Source organism: Lissotriton vulgaris, chromosome 1_1 (genome assembly GCF_964263255.1).
Source record: "Lissotriton vulgaris chromosome 1_1, aLisVul1.2, whole genome shotgun sequence".
Lineage (NCBI taxonomy): Eukaryota > Metazoa > Chordata > Amphibia > Caudata > Salamandridae > Lissotriton > Lissotriton vulgaris.
Window position 1 is genome coordinate 437,182,479 of NC_141685.1, and position 19,196 is coordinate 437,201,674.

The 19,196-nt window shown below is 44.8% G+C and overlaps 1 protein-coding gene across 2 annotated transcripts in view; it reads right to left on the reverse strand.

Annotated features, from left to right (window-relative positions):
* Window positions 1-19,196, reverse strand: part of LOC147747316 (cytochrome P450 2J2-like) — a 417,724-nt gene that overhangs the window by 283,697 nt on the left and 114,831 nt on the right. The window contains exons 3-4 of one of the 2 annotated variants that reach the window (XM_086953132.1): window positions 18,455-18,604; window positions 10,734-10,894 (exon numbers count right to left, since the gene is read on the reverse strand). In XM_086953132.1, the coding sequence (XP_086809258.1) occupies window positions 10,734-10,894; window positions 18,455-18,604 (311 nt within the window). The remainder of the gene's footprint in view (window positions 1-10,733; window positions 10,895-18,454; window positions 18,605-19,196) is intronic. The other variant, XM_086953140.1, reaches the window with a different exon arrangement.

Below are 19,196 nucleotides of genomic sequence, written 5' to 3' on the forward strand. Positions count from 1 at the left end.
TGAATTCATATCTGTGCATAGAATACATAGCAGTCCCTCCATTAGCGGCGGCCGCCTGTGCCAGCTGCAGCAGTTTGGAAAAGTGTCTTGAGAACAGCCTGCCCTACAGCTGCCTGCTGTTTGGAGTGCACGTCTACACAGTAATGCTTGGTAAATGTGTGTGTGGTAGACCATGTGGCTGCTCTACATATGTCCTCTAAGGGAATGTTTCCAAGGAAAGCCATAGAGGCCCCCACCTTTCTGGTGGAGTGGGCTCTTGGTGGAATGCTAAGAGTGCGTTTTGCCTTTGCATAGCAGATTTGAATACATTTGACGATCCACCTAGCAATACCAGCCTTGGAAATAGGGTTACCTTTGTGATGTGGTGCAAAGGCAACAAAAAGCTGCTTAGTTTTCCTAAAATCCTTGGTCCTATCAATGTAATACATTAGGGCCCGTTTAACGTCAAGGGTGTGGAGCATCCGCTCCGCCAGTGACTCTGGATTTTGAAAGAAAACCGGCAACTCAATGGTTTGGTTGATGTGGAACTGAGACACAACCTTGGGTAGAAATTTAGGGTTAGTGCGGAGCACTACCCTGTTGGAATGAACTTGGAAGAAAGGCTCTTGGATTGTGAGGGCTTGCAGTTCACTAACCCTCCGTAGCGATGTAATTGCTACAAGGAAAGCCACTTTCCATGTCAAGAATTGAATCTCGCAGGAATGTAGTGGCTCAAAGGGAGGACCCATCAGTCTTGTAAGAACCACATTGAGGTTCCATTCAGGAGCTGGTGGAGTCCGTGGCGGAATGACTCTTTTGAGGCCTTCCAGAAATGCTTTGATGGCAGGCACCTTGAAAAGTGAAAGGTGCTGTCTATTTTGGAGGTATGCGGCCATCGCAGACAGGTGAATGCGAATGGAAGTATATGCCAGATTACACCTGTATAGATGGAACAGGTAACAGATGATGTTCTAAATAGAAGCATCTAGCGGATCAATGTTGTGGTTTGCGCAATAGATGACAAACCGCTTCCATTTCGCCGCATAACAGGCTCTAGTAGTGGGCTTCCTAGCCTCCCGAATGATGTCCATGCAATTGGGAGGAAGGTTGAGGTAGCCAAACTCTAGGACTTCAGGAGCCAGATCGCCAGGTTGAGCTGTTGCGGGTCTGGGTGCTGAATGTCGCCATGGCTCTGCGTCAGAAGGCTGGGTGTGAGATGCAGCCTTTGATGCGGTACCACTGACAGTTCCAGAAACGTGGTGTACCATGGTTGGCGAGCCCAAGTTGGAGCAACCAGGATGAGAGTCATCGAGTGCTGCCTGAGTTTGCGTGCCACCAGCGGAATCAGAGGTGCTGGGGGAAAAGCGTACGCAAATCTGCCTGACCAGTTCATCCATATCGCATTGCCCTGCGACTGTGGGTGTGGGAACCTGGCGGCAAAGCTTTGGCATTTTGCGTTCTCCCTTGTGGCGAACAGGTCTATCTCTGGATGACCCCACCTTTGGAAGTACGGTTGGAGTACTGATGGATGTATCTCCCACTCGTGCATTTGGTGGCTGTGCCTACTGAGCAGGTCCGCCATCTGATTGTCTTTGCCTGGGAGATGCTCTGCCATGAGGAAAATGTTCCTCTGAATGGCCCACTTCCACATGCTCTGAGCCAGATGAGACAGCTGCGGAGAGTGTGTGCCCCCCTGCTTCTGAATGTAGTACATGGCCGTCATGTTGTCCGTCCAGATCAACACGACCTTGTTGCACAGATGTACTTTGAATGCCTTTAAGGCCATGAAGATCACCATCAGTTCCAGTACATTGATGTGCATCTTCTTTTGCTGCTGCGTCCATAGTCCCTGCACCGTGTATTGGAGTGCATGCGCTCCCCATCCCTGGAGAGAAGCGTCCGTTGTCAGGATAATCTGTGGCACAGGCTCTTGAAATGGTCGGCCCTTGCAAAGGTTTCGTGGATTCCACCAATGCAGAGAGTTGTATGCCCGACCGCTCACCAACACTAGGTCCTTCAATTGCCCGTGAGCCTGAGTCCACTGACGTGCTAAGCACTCCTGAAGCGGACGCATATGTAGTCTCGTGTGCGGGACTATGGAGATGCAGGAGGCCATCATGCCTATCAACTGCATGAACACTCTTGCTGGAAGCGCGTGTTGAGGTCTGAATTTTTGGATCAGCGACTGAATGCTGCTGACTCTCACTGAATTTGGCTGTGCTGTGGCCGCCAGAGTGTTTATGGTAGCACCCAGATACTGCCGTATGTGGGCGGGCTGGAGATGGGACTTTGGGTAATTCAGTGAGAACCCCAGAACGTGCAGAAGGTGAATGGTGTGGGACACGTGGTCGGCGCATTGCTGGGCCGACTTTGCTTGAATGAGCCAGTCGTCCAGATAGGGGTAGACGTGGATGTTTTGACGTCTCAGATGCGCCGCCACAGTCGCTAGGCACTTTGTGAAAACCCTGGGCACCGTGGTGACCCCAAAAGGCAAAACCTTGAACTGGTAGTGCTGGTTTTGGATGGTGAACCTGAGGTATTTTCTGTGTGAAGGATGTATTGGAATGTGGAAGTACGCATCCTTGAGGTCCAGAGTTGCCAGGAAGTCCCCTTGCCGAAGCAGTGGGAGAACCTGCTGCAGCGTGAGCATATGGAAATGTTCTGATAGAATGTAAAAATTGAGCGGCCGGAGGTCTAGGATGGGCCTGAGGGATCCGTCCTTCTTTGGAATCAGAAAGTACAGGGAGTACACTCCCGCACCTCTTTCCTGCAGGGGCACGAGCTCTATTGCCCCTTTTTGCAGCATGACGTTGACTTCTTGCTGCAACAAGTGCAAGTGCTCGCCGGACATAGGACGGTTTTTTGGGGGTATGTTGGGTGGAGTGGATGTGAGCTCCAGACAATAACCGTATTGGATAAGAGTTCTGACCCACCTGTCCGTGGTGATGGACTTCCACATGGGCAGGAACTGCTGGAGTCTCCCCCCGACCGGTGTTGCGTGGTCGGGGGGCAGTGACAAGGCGTCACTGTTTGTTGGCGGTGGAGGACCTGGAGCTGTTATTTCCACGTCCTCTGCCTTTGACGTTGTTGCCACGGTATCCACCCCGACCCTTGTTGGTATAAGAAGTTGGGGTGTTGCTCTTGTAGAATTGTGTTGACTGTGAAAGTTGACCCCTTGAGGTGCCTCTATTATTGGAGCGACGAAAGGAACCACCCCGAAACTGCTGGGACTGCAGGGCACCCATAGACTTCGCAGTGCCGGTGTCCTTTTTCATCTTCTCGAGAGTGGTATCAACCTCGGGGCCAAACAGGTGGTCTGGGTTGACCGTCTGGTTCAAGATGGTAGTTTGAATGTCTGGCTTGAACCCGGATATCCTTAGCCATGCATGTCTACGAAGTAGAACGCTAGCGTTAATTGCTCGCGAGGCGGTGTCAGCCACGTCCAGAGCGCACTTAATTGAAGCATTGGTGATAAGCTTCCCCTCCTGTATCAACATTTCTGCTGCTTCCTTATATTGATCGGGTAACTGCTGTAAAAGGGTCTCTAGAGTATCATAGTGTGCCCTGTCATAACGCGCCAGTAGCGCCTGGGTGTTGGATATGCGCCATATGTTGGCTGCCTGCGCAGCCACCCTTTTCCCAGAAGCCTCAAATACTTTTGATTCCTTGTCTGGGGGAGGAGCATCACCCGTAGTTTGTGAGTTGGCTCGTTTGCGTGCATTGGAGACAACCAGGGAATCCAGAGGCAACTGTCCCTTGATATAAGTAGGATCAGTGGGCGCTGCCTTGTACTTTTTGTCGATACGTGGGTTGATAACTCTTGCCCGGGTGGGCTCCTTGAAGACCTCAGCCGCATGTTTCAACACCCCTTTTAGCATTGGCAAAGTCTTTACAGTTTTTTCAGAGACTGAAAAAGTGTCAAAGAGGAAGTCGACGTCCACCGGGTCAGCATGGAGATCGACGTCGTGATTGGCTGCCGCCCTTTCAATGAGGGCATTGAAAGCTGCAGAGTCGCTGTTGGGGAAGTCTTGGCTGAAAAAAGCTGAGGCTCTTGTCCCGAATGCGGGTCCCCAGGATCGCCACCAGCAGACCATGGTTCAGTCACATCCTCTGGGTCTGAGTAGACGGGATAGCTATACTCATCCTCGTCGTTGCCGTCACCCTCCTCTACATATGAATGAGAGGGTGAAAGTTCCTGTGCCTGTGGTGATACGGGCTCCATAGAGGCAGAGGCACCAGCAGAGTCCATCTTTTTCTTGAGTGGAATTTGGTAATGCTCCAATTGTGGTTCAGGGGTGATCTTCCTCTTAAGGAGAGAGAGCTTGCCCGTGTTGGCGTCGATGATAACTTCCTGACGCTCCTCTTCTGCCAGCGGTCGTTGCCGTGGGCTTGGGACCACTAACGATGGCTTCGGCGTCGAAGACACCTTCACGGGCACTCCGGCCCCTGGTTTTGCTGTGAAAGCTTTTGGCGCCGTTTTTGGTGGCAAAGTGAACAGAATAGGCAATGGCGCCCTCGCCGGTTTTTCTAGAGGCTTGGGCGGCACAGGGTCCTTCGGCTCGACTGCTGCGGCCCCCTCCCTAATACGTTGAAGGGACTCCGTAACCTTCTTAGTGAACGAGGCGGAGGGACGCACTGGCTCGAGAGAGTCTTTTGAAGCTGGTTTTGAGGTGGCGACCGATGACGCGCTCTTAAGAGTCGACGCCGTTGCCCCCTTGGCCTTGTCGAGTGGAAGCGAGGCAGTGAGGGACTTGGGGTCGTCCTGCCGCTTCTTCGGGTCGAGAGTGGACTTCTTATGGCCGTCGACCTTCTTGGGATCGACTCGACTCTTATGTGCGTCGACCGTCTTCGGCGCCGATGCAGCTGCGTCGGTCCCTTTAACCTTCGGCTTCGATACAGTAGCCTTCGGGCCGGCCATTTTGGCGTGGCTCTTGAGCTCGACGGCCATCTTGGATTTCTTCGGCGCCGAGGCCTCCGAAGTCTTCGACCCGACCAGTGTGACTTGCGCTTTCGGTTTCGATACGCTTGGCGTCGAGACCGTTGGTTTCACTTTCGGTTTTGGCTGTACCGTGAGTGGCACTGTATCAATGTCCGTGGCCGGGCCGGAAGGCGGAGCCGTGGGACGGGCATCAAGGCTTTGGGTAAGGCCCGAAGGCGATCCCTCGACCTGGGCCTTATAATGTTGGCTGGCCCCGGAGTCAGTCTGAGGAAGCTCTTCATCCGAGCTATCCTCTACGGTGGCAAGGGCCCCGTCGTCGTCCCCTACCTCCTCGACGACTTCATCGAAATCCTCGTCTTCCGCGTCGTAGTCGTCCTCAACCTCCGACGCCGGGTTAGATTCTGTGATCTCCTGGATAGTGTTGTCCCCGACATCCTCCGCGTCGAAGATGTCTGTAGGAGGTGGTGCCGATCGTTGGGCCTCCAGGCGCGCAGCTCGGCGGAGCTTGAGTGTCTTCTTGGACCGGAACTTGGAGCAGGCCATACACTTGGCCTCGTCGTGGTCCGGCGACAAGCACTTATTGCACACCGGGTGTACATCGATATGCGGATACTTCGAGGCACACACCGGGCACCGTTTAAATGGACTTCGTTCCATGATGGAAGAGGTTGGAGCGTCGAGTAGGCCCGTCTGCGCCGAAAGCACGCGGAAGGGCAGTGTTGGTTCGGAGCCGAGGAAAATACGAATCCGAACGATAGACAATACCGACGCAAGTCCGAAAGACCTTTTGGTCTCGAGCAAAGTAAGTTTAACAACTATCGATTCCGACAGAGGGAACCGAAACACATCCGAACCCAATGGCGGAAAAAAACAATCTGGGGATGGAGTCGATGCCCATGCGCACTGTAGTCCAGGGGAGGAGCCACCTATCTCGTGATACTTCGAAGACTCTTCCAGGACAACAATGTGCAATCATCCGGACCCAACACTAGGCGGCGATCTATGCACAGATATGAATTCAGCAGCCCACATGCCTCGAACACTTTTATCAGTCTTTGTTATAATTGCAACAGTGTTGACCATTACCTGATTTTGAAGTGCATGGTGTGGTGAAAGGACAAGATGTAGGGGATATTTCTTGTGACCATGATGAGTCCTAGTGCAGAAAAAACTGCACCCAGGGGAACATCTGTCTGAGTATAGTGGAATCGAACTAGCTTGGAAGAAGTTGAAAGCCTACCGGTTTGACAGAATGAGCTTGTTTGGGAGTTTTGGCTGATTGAACCAGATGCTCAAGTAACCCAGGATAAAGAAGTTGTTATGTGTGAATAGTCACAAGCTGTGAGAGACAGAAATGAGATTGCATGTTTCTGCACACCTGTGAGTGCCATGTTATAACAGGGTATGTGTATGTCTGTGCCTTTGTGATCATATGTGTATATGCATCTGTGAGTATGGGCTAGTGTGCGAGAGATAGAGAACGAGATATCTTGTGCCAGTACATTTACTAGCAAGTGTGTGGGGGAGAAGGCTTCAGGGTCACACTAAGGCACTACCACTGCTGTTCGGTTGTCATCAGGAAGTCTGGTTACCCCTTTATCCACTGCTCAATCTAGAAATGTGCAAAAACTAAACAAGTCATATGTTTAATCTTTTCATGAAGGAAATAAAACAATCCTGACAACATGATTTGGCCCATTCATACAATAGTAATTAGTTGTAAAAACAAGAATCTGTTCAAAATGTTTGGTGAAAGTCATCAAATTTGTAGAATTTTGGCAGACTATTTATCCCCAATTACAGTTACCAAACACCACAATCCTTTCTATAGTCACTATACCCTTTGTTTGTGGAATAATGTGCTCAAAAGATGCATATGTTCCTTTGGGCTTAGCCATGTATACACTATTCCCTTAACAATGAACATGTGGGCTATCTTGTTACTAAAGACTATTGTACTCCACCACAGACTGGGCTCTTGAAATCAGTGCATGAGGGCATTTCGGCAACCTCTCAACATGCACCTATTTCTATGCTGAATATACAGTTTCTTAGGGCTGTCAATCTGTTGATGAAATTGAGCTTCAACGTTTGCAAGATTTGTCATAAATGAGTATGGAACTAATATTCTGTGAGCAACGTCAATTGATAAATACTTCAGCGGGCCCTATTTTGAAAACTAAATTAATCTGACCGTGTAAGATTACCAAAAAGAAAAGAAAGGCTGATGGGATAATAGGCATATGCAACACAGTTTATCTGGAATACAGGCATCCTTTAAAGACCAGAAGCTTTCACAAAAGATTGAAAATAAGCAAACGGGCTTTGCCACCATGTCCATAAACATGAGGTTCTGACTGTATGAAATGTATGTCTGTATTTGTTTTACCCTATCTGGTTTGAACAATACAAATACCTTAAAGACTTTGCCATGGCAGACGAATGTGACTAAAAAGGTGGCTTTTCCGCATTGCAATGTCTTTTGAATACGCTGCAGAGGCAGCAGTAACACACTTCTATGAGTCAAACATTTTTGGGGGGTGATGTTCTAAGTGACCAGATAGTACTCAGAAGATAATTCAGAAACAGGAAGAACTTTGAAGCTCTGGTAAGCAGCATACTGAGGACATACTCAAATGGCAAGGTCAGGAGAAACAAACTAGACTCAGAGTTGTCCATCTGTGCCGCTGAGGTGGATCCATGCTACAGATCTGAACTGTCTTTTTTATGTTCCCAATTCAGATGATAAGCTTCTTAAATACCAAAGATGAATCCTCAACAGAACTGTGCTGCATGAAACGAAGAGACAGATAATTCAGATGCAAGCAATTAGTGAACTGGTCTATGCACAGACAGATACACTAGCACTATTACAAATGAAACCATGAACTCCACCACCACCACGCTCACACTACCAGCACAGCAACAATAAAGGATTTGGGTTGCAGTTTGATGGACTAACAAAAACCGTAGCCGTACTGGCATTGTATTGTGAAATGGAGGAGATTTCTCATTTAAGCAGACTTACAGTCAACTTATGCATTTTCTGCTGCTTTTGTACAATCCCATAGGTTTGAGTTCTGCTGGAGCTTATCGTCAATGACAAAATAACCAGTGTGTTAACTTTAAACATTTAGAGACTAAATTTGTTGTAAAATTATAGGCATTTACTTCATCAGGTACATATTGTGAGACATGGAGCATCACATAAAAACAGCCAGGGACTGATCAACCTCGCCTGGTTAACATTATTTTTGTATTGTTATGTTTTTTAAATGATACACATAGTATAATACACAACGTAGAGTCATCATAAAAAAGGGAAAGATCTCATTACCAACTTACACAATGGTACATGCATGATAAATTTGATATTGTGAAATATAGGACATCTGATTGAGCATCAATGGCAATCTATCTTGATAAATCATGACATTAACTGGTACAGAGCAGTCTGCCTATGTGCTTCTCAGCAGCCACTGTGTATTTACATCCCATATTCCATGTCCCTTATGAACTAATACTGTATGATAATATACAATGTGTTATTCCATGTTGTCTATTTCACACCATTTTTCCCAGTTTTGTTGATACTTCTGCAAACATCCCCTACTCATATACAATTGTTTTCCAGTGATGCTACACCAGTCCTTATCTACAAGCCAATCATCAACTTTCACTGTTGTTTTCCCACCCCACAATCCCACTATTTTCCATCTAACAAAAGCCAATCCCGCAATACAGAACAGAAGTTTATTTTTAGGCGGTGCTTAGTCTTCCTAAATCCCACCCACATAATGTTAATGTTTCTGTCTGATTCAATCTCTAAGCGTTTGCTAGATCTCTAACGCTACTTGGCTCTTTTAGGGCATTTACACCACATGTGGATATAGATTCCAGTCATTCCAGGACTGGAGGTTGGGCGGCCCCAAAATAGTCTCCATGGTCACAGGGCCATCTTCCTTATCATGACAACCCTCCTGTGACAGAAACTGGTCCAATTACAACCAGAGTCTTGATGCATTTTCAAGCAGGTCCTTAACAACTATTTGCCACAATGTTGAGGTTTGAGGGCAGGATGTTCTAACATGATTCTGAGGTCACTAGGGTAAGTGGTACGATTTCTATTTCAAGTTAGGCCCTTAGGCTACAGCAACAACAGGTAGGTCCTGTCAGAGCTTAATTTTCCCGCCAACTGTCCGATCCCTTAGCTTCTGCTTCATGTACACATCAACATTCTATTTCATCATTCACTCTCAGCATTCCAGATATCAACTCAGACATGCAGGGAATGGAGACAACCAGGATACTACATATAATCCACAAAGCACTGCTGCTTTTCCATCACAACCACTTTTAAGTAATTGGGTAGGGTATAGGGAAATTTGATACAACTTGGAAAGGTCCTGGATTCAACCTACGCTTCTGCTGGGAGAAAGTAATATGCATGTCATTAAGTTGGACATGAACCACAGCTTGCATGAGTAACTTAGTAATGATTTAGGATTCTGGTAAGGGTCTGAAAAACAAATACCTGGTCTGTAATTAACTGAAACCACCATCAGCAACACAGACATCTGTTTAAAAGTCAAAGAGCTTGCTCTAAGTTAGAAGATGTGGAAGGAGACCCGTAATCAAAACTCAGAAATGCAACATGATGAGCTGTGGTAGTGCCAGGTATCACATCCCATACTCATAACTTACATATCCTGGTGGATAATGTAACCTTTATGGTAAACACTGTCTACCTTTTGCAGCAAGACAATTGTTGCATTTAATGCATTTAGACATCTGAAGCCATCCAGAATGTCACAGTTATATCTGTGGAGCTCCTGCTTTTAAATGTGTCTCAGCAGAGCAGACTGCCTTGGAATCCTGCACAAGGCCTTTATGATAGTGGTCTTGTAGAAGGGCACGGTAGGTATTGTTCGCATAGATGTCATTGCTGTCTCCTTTTCTGAAAATCTTTAACACTGTTTTGATTCCGCTGGCAGAGAGGAGAACCATGGACTTCTTTTTTTCAGAAAGACAGAAAGAGACTCTGATTGTTTTGGGGGGAATCAGTCTTGGTTCTCTATAACAAGGGACTGGAAATGTTCCATAATCACTAACTGAATGGTGTAACCTTTCTTATCTACCATCTGAAACCTCCTATTAAGAGTTTGAAACTTCTGCATATTTGTGCAACCCACGTTTTTCATTTACTTTGAATTAGGCATTGATGTAGTGTGGAGCTACATCTAGGATGCAGAGGAGAGCTTTGAAGGGAAAGATTTTGCTAAAGGTTGAGCATTATGAAAATTAAGTATTTCACATGACACTGGAATATAGAAACTAGGATGCCATCGGAAAATGAATCTGGAATAGTGCACTGTACAGGCAGTACTGTACAAACTGAGGCAGATTGCATGATTTTTCAATGAATCACTGGATTTGTTTTGCTCAAGTGCCAAATCTGAAATGAGAACTCAGTCACTAAAATCTAAACTCCTCACCAAAATGTGGGGTCAAGTATGACCGTTTACTGCTGCCGCCTTTTTTTTGAAGTAATGATAATTTACAATTTTGAGGAATCGTTGGCCTACTTGGAATCTCTGGATCATATTATATGGTGCTTTAGCACTTCTACTGCCCAATCCATAGCTTCCTGTGTAAAGCATTTGTTTGAAACTACCCTTCAGGTAGATAAGTGTTTCTACAGTATTTTAGCCCAATTTCCTAAACAAACATGCAAACTGTATTCATCATAATGATGCAGAATAACAAAAAGTGTTAAAAAGAATACATAAATAAGCTAAATATGACAGCAGCTTACCTGGGATGAAGCGCCGATTTGCAGCTTTAAAACCTCATCTAATGAACGAAGTAAACTCTGGAACTCTGGGTCCTGATAGTCAAATCGATCACCGAAACTGATGGCACAGATAACATTTGAAACACTGCAGTTGATATGAAAGTGAGGGTCAAATGGCTGACCTAAATGAAACAAAACAATGCGGTGGTCAAAATATAGGTAACTCTTCCCAATGTCAATGATAATGAAAAGTATGTTGATATTTGGTGTGATGTGTTACTTTAACTGGAACAGGGTGACATCTGATGGAATTGTATGCTAAGATGTCCCCTGGTGGCTTTGTCTTGATGGAGTACCAAGGGGGTTAACGTCTGCTGCCTGGCTGGGAAGACCTCTTCTCCTTGTGGTCTGAGGTGCAATAAGGTGCAAGAAAAAACAGACATCTCCAAGTGATTCTTGCACAACATTATACATGGACGTTCCAAATCCATTTTATGCACATATCTTCTCAGGAGGTTCCAGAACGTTTGTGCCAAACCTGTGGTCTTATGGAGAATTGGGGGCAGCCGACCATAGGGAGGTCTGCTCTCATGTATTTCAGGAAGTGGAGCAGTTGGACAACTGCCCAGGGTTTGGACGTTTTTGGGGCTATGTATGTAGCCCAAGGGGTATACAGCCAGGCATTTTGAGGTGACCAGTCACCATTTTGTCTAGGTGACATGGTGACTAGTAACTGTTAGTTTTTGTTTTGGCCCACCCACCCGTCCCTTCTAATTAGGGATTGGGGGGTGTTTTTTCTTACATGTCCGACCCTTATTTGGCAGACTTTGGAAAAGGTGTGCAACGGGGGTTAACTATGTCTAGATGTTGCTTTGAAGTAGGTGCAAAGGCAGTAGGTGAGAAGTTGCAATGGTGTACTGAAGTTTATTGCTGTGACAGTGGCAGTTCAGGCTGGAAGGGTACGGTAGTCAAGTTCACACCTAGAGGAGCCAGGTAGTCAAAATATCATGTAGGAAGGTTAGTTAGCTAGAGGTTAATAGTTGTAGAAAACAATGAGGGGAGATTTAAGATATCTGTTGCAGTTGATCAGCTGTTGATCAGCTCTGGAGCAAGTACACAGTTAAAGAATTAAGTTGTTATGGGGGGACATTTAGAGGTGGTCGTAGCTTAACACACTTGAACAACTTTGTATAGAGAGGTTTGTAGTTTTGTAAGGCAAAGGCCCAGGTTGTTGTTTGTAATGTGCACCTGTTTCAATATAGCAACCTTTTTCGCGCAAACCTGGTGTCAGTGGTCGGTGCTGCTCTTCTTCTTTCCTCCCGAATTGGGGCTCTTAGCTCAGCCATTTTCAAAAGCAGATGTGAGCTAGATGAGCTTCGTCACACAAGTCCCACAATATCAATTAAAGTCCGGACTAGGCACTCTTCCCCCTCGCCCAAAGTTGTCCTGAGACGCAGGAAACCTAGCCGGACTGTGGTGAGGCGCAAATGGCGAAGAAGAAGCTCCAAAGATAGAGACAAGGACCTAATGCAACTAGCCCCAGCAATCCTCTTTTGTCGGGACAGGCAGACTGTGAGACTGCGAGGCTGGGGTGGGTTGATGAGCACGAAGCGATCCTTGTGGTCCGCTTTAAGGCCCAAAATGGCAGCTGAGACCAGTGCTTCGACTGTTGAGGGAATAAGCGGCAATCACTTATGGGATACTAATGGATAAAGATGGATCCAGTGTCTGGTTTCCTGCCATGTTCTCGAGGGGTCTGACGCTTGTGACAGAGCCTCCTTAACAAGGTGAGCTCACGGAAAGTAGAGGCCTTCTCTCCATGTAGCCCGTTTGCAGGCCCTAAATAGTGACTTTTGGGGGAAACGGAGTTGTCAGGTGTGGAGAAAGCTCAGTAACACACAGCTTTGAGACTTTTCAGAGCGCCCAGTCAAGTAGCTTGTAGCCTGGGAACTGTCCCACCCAATCCTGTGAGCTCGATTCCAACTTAGATTTGAGTGGAGGAGGAACTGAGAAAGCAGACTCAAATAACAGCTGGAATCTAGGTGTTGCTGAGATTTCCCTATAAAGATACTTCATGGCTGATCCCAGATCCCACTTAATTGCTCCTCGCCATGTTCACTGACTGTTCGTGGCACCTTTGTTGAATGGATGCAGGTTGGCATTACTTTGCTCAGAGAAAGGGATTGTTCAGTGGCAGTTGGCTTCCAATATTATCAGAATTCTTGGAGTACACCTCAAATCACACTTCCTACATCACAAGCAACCAACAGCTGGAAAACAAGGCACATTAGATAAATAAACCCACCCAGGAGGCTGAAATCAAGCACAAAACCACCTACATCAAGCAGAGACTCCGTAGACTCTGGTGTGGATGTGGCAGTCACATCTGACACTGCCTTGATTCTTCAAGCCATCAATAAGTTCAGGGAGCCTACTATTGGCACTGTGGGGGAAGATGTCAAGGCATTGAGACTGGACCTGAGACCAGCAGTAGATTGTATTAATGAGGCTGGGGGTTGTGCCTCAGAACTAGAAGAAACTACAAAACACAATCTCCAAACTACCAGAAACATTTATAAATCTGGCAGCACGAGCAGAGGGTATGAAAGAATGAGCCTGTATGAATAACCTATGTGACGTCTAGTTCTTAGACAAATGGATGAGGTCACTGCTGCCTCGAGAGACACTTTCCTTGTGCTTCATCATTGAGCATTTACCTAGAGCACTCATATAAAGACCGCCATGCACTCCCGCTTGCTCCATGATTACCTTTTGCCTTAAATACATGGACAGAGAGGAGATACTCCACTTTGCTCGGAACCATTATTGTATGATTCTCAAAAAATTATGGTCTTTCCGGATTAGACGTAAACTAGTGCAACAACAGTGCAAATTGTTTGTGGAGGCAAGCGGAAACTTAGATCGCTGAATATCTGATATATGCTCCTCTACCCAGAAAACTTACCAATTTTTTACCAGCCATGGACATTCTTCTTCAAGACCCTGGATGCAGTATGGGAGTGGGTAGAAGAAAGACAAGACATCTGGCCACACAAAAAATCACTGTTTGATGATGACCCACTTCCCATTCTAAGAGTCTAACAGTCAAAAAAGCCTCATGTTTACTCCAGAAACAGAAATTGATCTTGACCGGCTGTACACAAATTGGCAAATATTCCTCCTCGCCAGCGATACGAATAGAAGAAGGTGGAGAATGCTGGATCACGGAGGAAGAGAGACTCCCCCATCTTCTGAGATATCCTCCATATAACTCTTAATTGTCCACCTTTGCTACTTGCAATAATCTTCTCACCAAAATTAACCCTTTATCCTGACATCTTATGGGCAATAAGTGACCGTTCCTTGCACAAATGGCTTTTTCACAGGTGTTTCATTCAGGCGTTTACAAGGGCCTCAAGCAGAACACCCACATTCATTTGCAACAATGTGTCCTTTAAGGCACGCAGGTTTGCCATGATTTAGACAGATATATAGGTGCCATGGGCCTTTTAAATGGGAATCACTGTCCTTGATTAACATATATACACCACAACCACTAACATCCAACTTCTTAGAGATTGTTAACCGATTGTTAGATTGTTAACCGGAGGGTCCAGTGGTTTCGTGGGGTGATTGGCACATGGTTACACTAGGTTTATCTGGCGTATGGTGCACTATTCAGCCACAAGAAAGCGGTTTTACATTTTATGTGGAAGCTCATAAAACATTTTGCTATCTAGGCTACATTTTTATTACCTAATTCATAGACACAAAGGGATGCAGAAGTACACAGAGCTAATCTTATCACTCTACGGTGGAGCTAGGTATTGACGGATAACACACAGAGAGCTTGGCTTACGATGCCCAGCTACATTTATCAATGGTGTGACAATGCCAGTAAAACTCTGCATCGCTCATGTCAAAATTTACAACTCTTTGAATAGATTACATATCCTACCAATGATGATGGCTCAATAATCAAGGAGAACATAGAGAAGTGTCAATGATGTGCTTATTATTATGCTAAATTATATAACCAAAATAAAAGGCTGCTGGGACCCGTAATGTATTTTCTGCTCATCCTCCTCCTACAGAGATTGTCAGAAGCAGAGAAAGGACTCTCGAAAGATGATCTTAGTATCGCGATTCTCGCAGCTGTTGGAGGCTCACAGCCAGTTTCAGTTGTGCGAGAAGCCAGGTTCTGATGCACTACCAGGAGAGTTTTGCAAGATCTACGCCCCCAAAGTCTTGGATTCACTTGGGGACGTGATAAAGGAATCATTACAGATAGGCCAATTACCACTGATCTTGCGTATGGCTGAGATAGTTATTATTCACAAACAGGACCACACCCAAACCTCAGCTCCTTTCAAGAACATTATAATTTACACCGTAGCCAATTCTTCTGGTTTTTGCAATTATGACATGTGATTACTCCCTATATCTCGGGAGTGGAAGATCACCCTGTGTTTAGGCTCCTACAGATGAAACTACTGTCAGAAGAGTTAGGGGCCATAAGATTAAGCAAGTGTTTTGGTCTCTAGTATTCAACCCTGCCCACTCTTTTCACAAACTGTGTCAGGATTGTGAACCGGATTTGGGCCTTCTTTCTGATAAGAACTGGAGGGAAGCTAGGGTGTTCTCTCACCGATCAGGCATTGTGTTGAAGTACCAACTAATCCAACTCAACTACTTGAATAGAATATACCTTACACAGCACAAACTATGAAAAATTGGTGGAGTGGACTCCCTGATGTACCTCTCATGTTGGAGCCTATTGCACAGATATGGAGTGCAGTGTAATCAGCCTCTAACTGGAGAAAGTCCTGGCCTTGATGGGTTGGAACTTACAAGCAGAACCCAAACTCACCATTTCAAATATAAACACAGATCTAGACACTAACAGATAAAAGATGGAATTATTGTGGTTAGCCATCCTGGTGGCCAAAAGAGACACTTCTCGCCAGTAGAAGAAGGCAGACTCTCCTTCAGCTGAGAAATGGAGGAATGGACTCTGCCCTTAGCTTTTGTAGTCACACAAAAAAAGTGTCTGCCACTTGTTTCGGAATTTTGCGAGGGCTTAGGCCTATTCTGAAATTCTTTGATGCCCCTACTAGGCAGCTGATCCTGCAGGCCACTATTCTATCGCGGCTCGATTATGCCAGTTCGCTCTTGCTGGGGGTCAACCAGGCAGAAATCACCCGGGTGCAGCGCATTCAAAACGCTGCCGCCAGAGCCTTGGTGGGCCTACCGAGGTTTTGTTCCGCGAAGGAAACTATACGGTCACTACATTGGTTGCCTATGGCGCAACGGATCGATTTTAAAATTCTGTGCCTATCTTTTAAGATTCTTAAATTGGCCTCTCCCCAGTTATTGGAGAACCTTCTTATTCCGTATGTACCTTCCGGGTCATTAAGGTCTTTGGGCAAAAATTTGGTGGTGGTACCGCGGTTTAAGCTCTGCCGTGCTGGGGGACGTTCCTTCCGAGTTTTAGCTGCTAAGCTATGGAACTCGCTTCCCTCCCAAACACGTGCCTTGGATAATCTGATGGAGTTCAGACGAGCTGTAAAAACCCATCTCTTTCCTTCTGTTCCTTAGGTTTTTGCCTTTGTTCATTTGATTTTCTGAGGTCTGTTGTGTTGTGTCTTTTATCTGTCCAAAGCGCTGGGACGCCCCTTTGCTGGGGCAGCTGTGCGCTATACAAATGTGGATAACATAACATAACATAAAAATGCATGAGCATGGTAAAACCTATAAATACTGCCAAAGTGTGTCCACAAAAATTTTACATAGTTTGGAAAACATGGTCCCTGCATCAAAGCACTGTAATGGATCCAATTGGGCCTGTGAATGCCACAGTGGATGAGAAAATGTATGTGTAGATAACTCCGAAATAGAAAGTGATATGCAGACTGAATTAACAAATGCATTGATTCTCTGATTTGATTGTGGATTATTACCATTATGATTGTCATGTTGTACTGTGGTGGGTGGACAAGGTTATTTACCTTTTTTTCTTTTGTCTTTCCTTGTATCGTTTCTGTTTGTATAATTGACGCAAACTCAATACAAAATAAGTTATCAAAAAACCTGAATTTATAGAACAGCATTTTATGAACCGAGGGACGTTGCAAGGTCTTAAGTGCAAGACTGGAAGGTTACTCTGAGTTATGTTATACCAGATCATGGGTAGATTCTGATATTGTGGATCATGTACTACTTCTAAGCTGGTGGACATGCCTTTGCCAGGTTTAAAACACAAACAATTCAAAATAGAGTACAACTTCTTGGGTTCCAAGCTGGAAAATCTTTCTTAAAGGGGATTATGCCAGTATACTATACTGAAATTGCGCTTGAAAGATCACAGAAGGCATCTGTTTTGTCCATAGCATTGTTGCATCCTTCGAAATACATACTTTTAAAATGAAAAATATAAAGGGATTCTGTTTTGCTAAATAAATACCTGCACAGACGTTTCTAAGTCTGAAAAAGAGGATTTTCCCGCATCCAACATTGACCAAAAACCCACCGTCAGCAACACTTTCCCGGGCCCAAACTTCAGACTTTGCCTGCTCAAACCTTTCCCACCATAGACGTAGAAAACCCTGAGCTTCCCAACTGACTGATGCCCCACAGAGGTCCTGCTGTGCAGCTGGCCCCCGTCGACGAAACCCTCTATGGATCCAGCCTCCTGCCTGGCCCATCGACATCCCTGTCGACAAGGACTTTTCTCCCTAAAAGTTTTTAAGTGCAAAGATAAACTTTCACCCAGGACAAACCTGGTTCCTGTATCCGACCCACGCTCCATCATGGTCTTGCCTTAACCTTTGACTTGACCCAGTATAGTATGACCAGATAACCACGCTTGGCACTTTGGGCAATTTTGGTGCTATTTTTAAATTCATACTTCCAGTTCTACTGACTGCATTTTTGTTGTTTGGGTTTCATTTTATTTATTAAAATATTCTCTTTGTTTCTAAACTGGTTCGGGATTGTTCTTGTGCTTCACTTTATTATTGCTAGAGTGTTGCAAAAATACTTTACACCTTTCCTCTAAGTTAAGTCCAACTGGTTTGTGTCAAGCTATCAGAAGGTTAAGCGCAGTTTCATTTATTGACATTTGTGGTTCTTCCTGACAAAGCCTGTGGTTATTTCTTTAAATGGCCTTCAGCAAATAACCCAATTTCATACAATTGTAAATCGACATGATGCCTGCCAGTAGGTTTACTGCATGAAGATGCCAGTCAGGAGCAATCTTCTCTCAGAGTGTGAACCTCAAAGGGTTCAATGAGGCAATGAAAGGCCTATTGTGTTTCACAACTGAATGAATGTGGCATCAGGAATGACATATTTCCTGTTGTTTTATATCATTTTCTGTCTACGTGATATTTATGGGTATGTGTGAGGAAATTTGAGTGCAGAAAAACCTGGTATTACCATTTCCTCAGGATCCATTCAAGACTTGAAATTGAGTGAACCTGCGGATCCCGCAGTTGATTTTTCCTGCTAGTATCAGTAATTCTGGGTGCAACTTTACCACACCCAATTACCTTCTCACTAGAAATTGGAATGTTAATCCTCTGGCCAAGCTCTATTTTTCTGTAATATCTATGGAGAGAATTGCTGGTAGATGCGCATGACAAATAGCAAATAAAGTGAAGTGAAAAGTAGAAATACTAAGTTATGCAGCTTAAGATTATACAGTTTACTAACCCAAGTGTTCCGTTCATGTGTATACTCACCTTTCTGTTCTTCTATTACTTCACTTAGGTATCTGATCTCCTCGTTGATTCGTTCTTCCAGGCTCTTTTTACCCATTCCAAAGTTCCTCAAGGTTGATAAAGCAAATCTCCTCTGTTGTTTCCAGGAATTCCCATTAGAATTAATCAACCCTGGATAAGAAATATTGCATTATGGCATATATATATATATATATATATATATATATATATATATATATATATATATATATATATATATATATATATATATATATATATATATATATATATATATATATATATATGGTTTGTACATATGAAAGCAACAATGGCTATTAGTGGTGTATTTTGTACATTCGAGGATTTAAAAAACAATCAACTACGCACGTGTTGTAACAAGAAATATAAATGTCAAGCTACTAAAAAAGGGAAGAAAATAAGGCGATGCAATGGTATATTGAAAATAACTAGTCAAACATATTTTACATGTATAGGTATGTCTTATTTGCTTCATGACGTTATGTGCAAGAGATGTTCGGTGCTCAAGTGATAAAATATAGGAAAATAAGTGCACGTTCAAAGAAAGCAAGAGACCAGTACAATAAGAAAACATGGTTATACACAATTCACTATAAGCGTCCACTCAGCATAATATAGACCATAATTAGCTGGTTTAACTGCTAGTAATGTCAAGGCAGTGTCAACCATTTATTGTCTATTGGTTATCTTCAGGGCAGAGATTTTGAGGCAAAACAAGCCTATA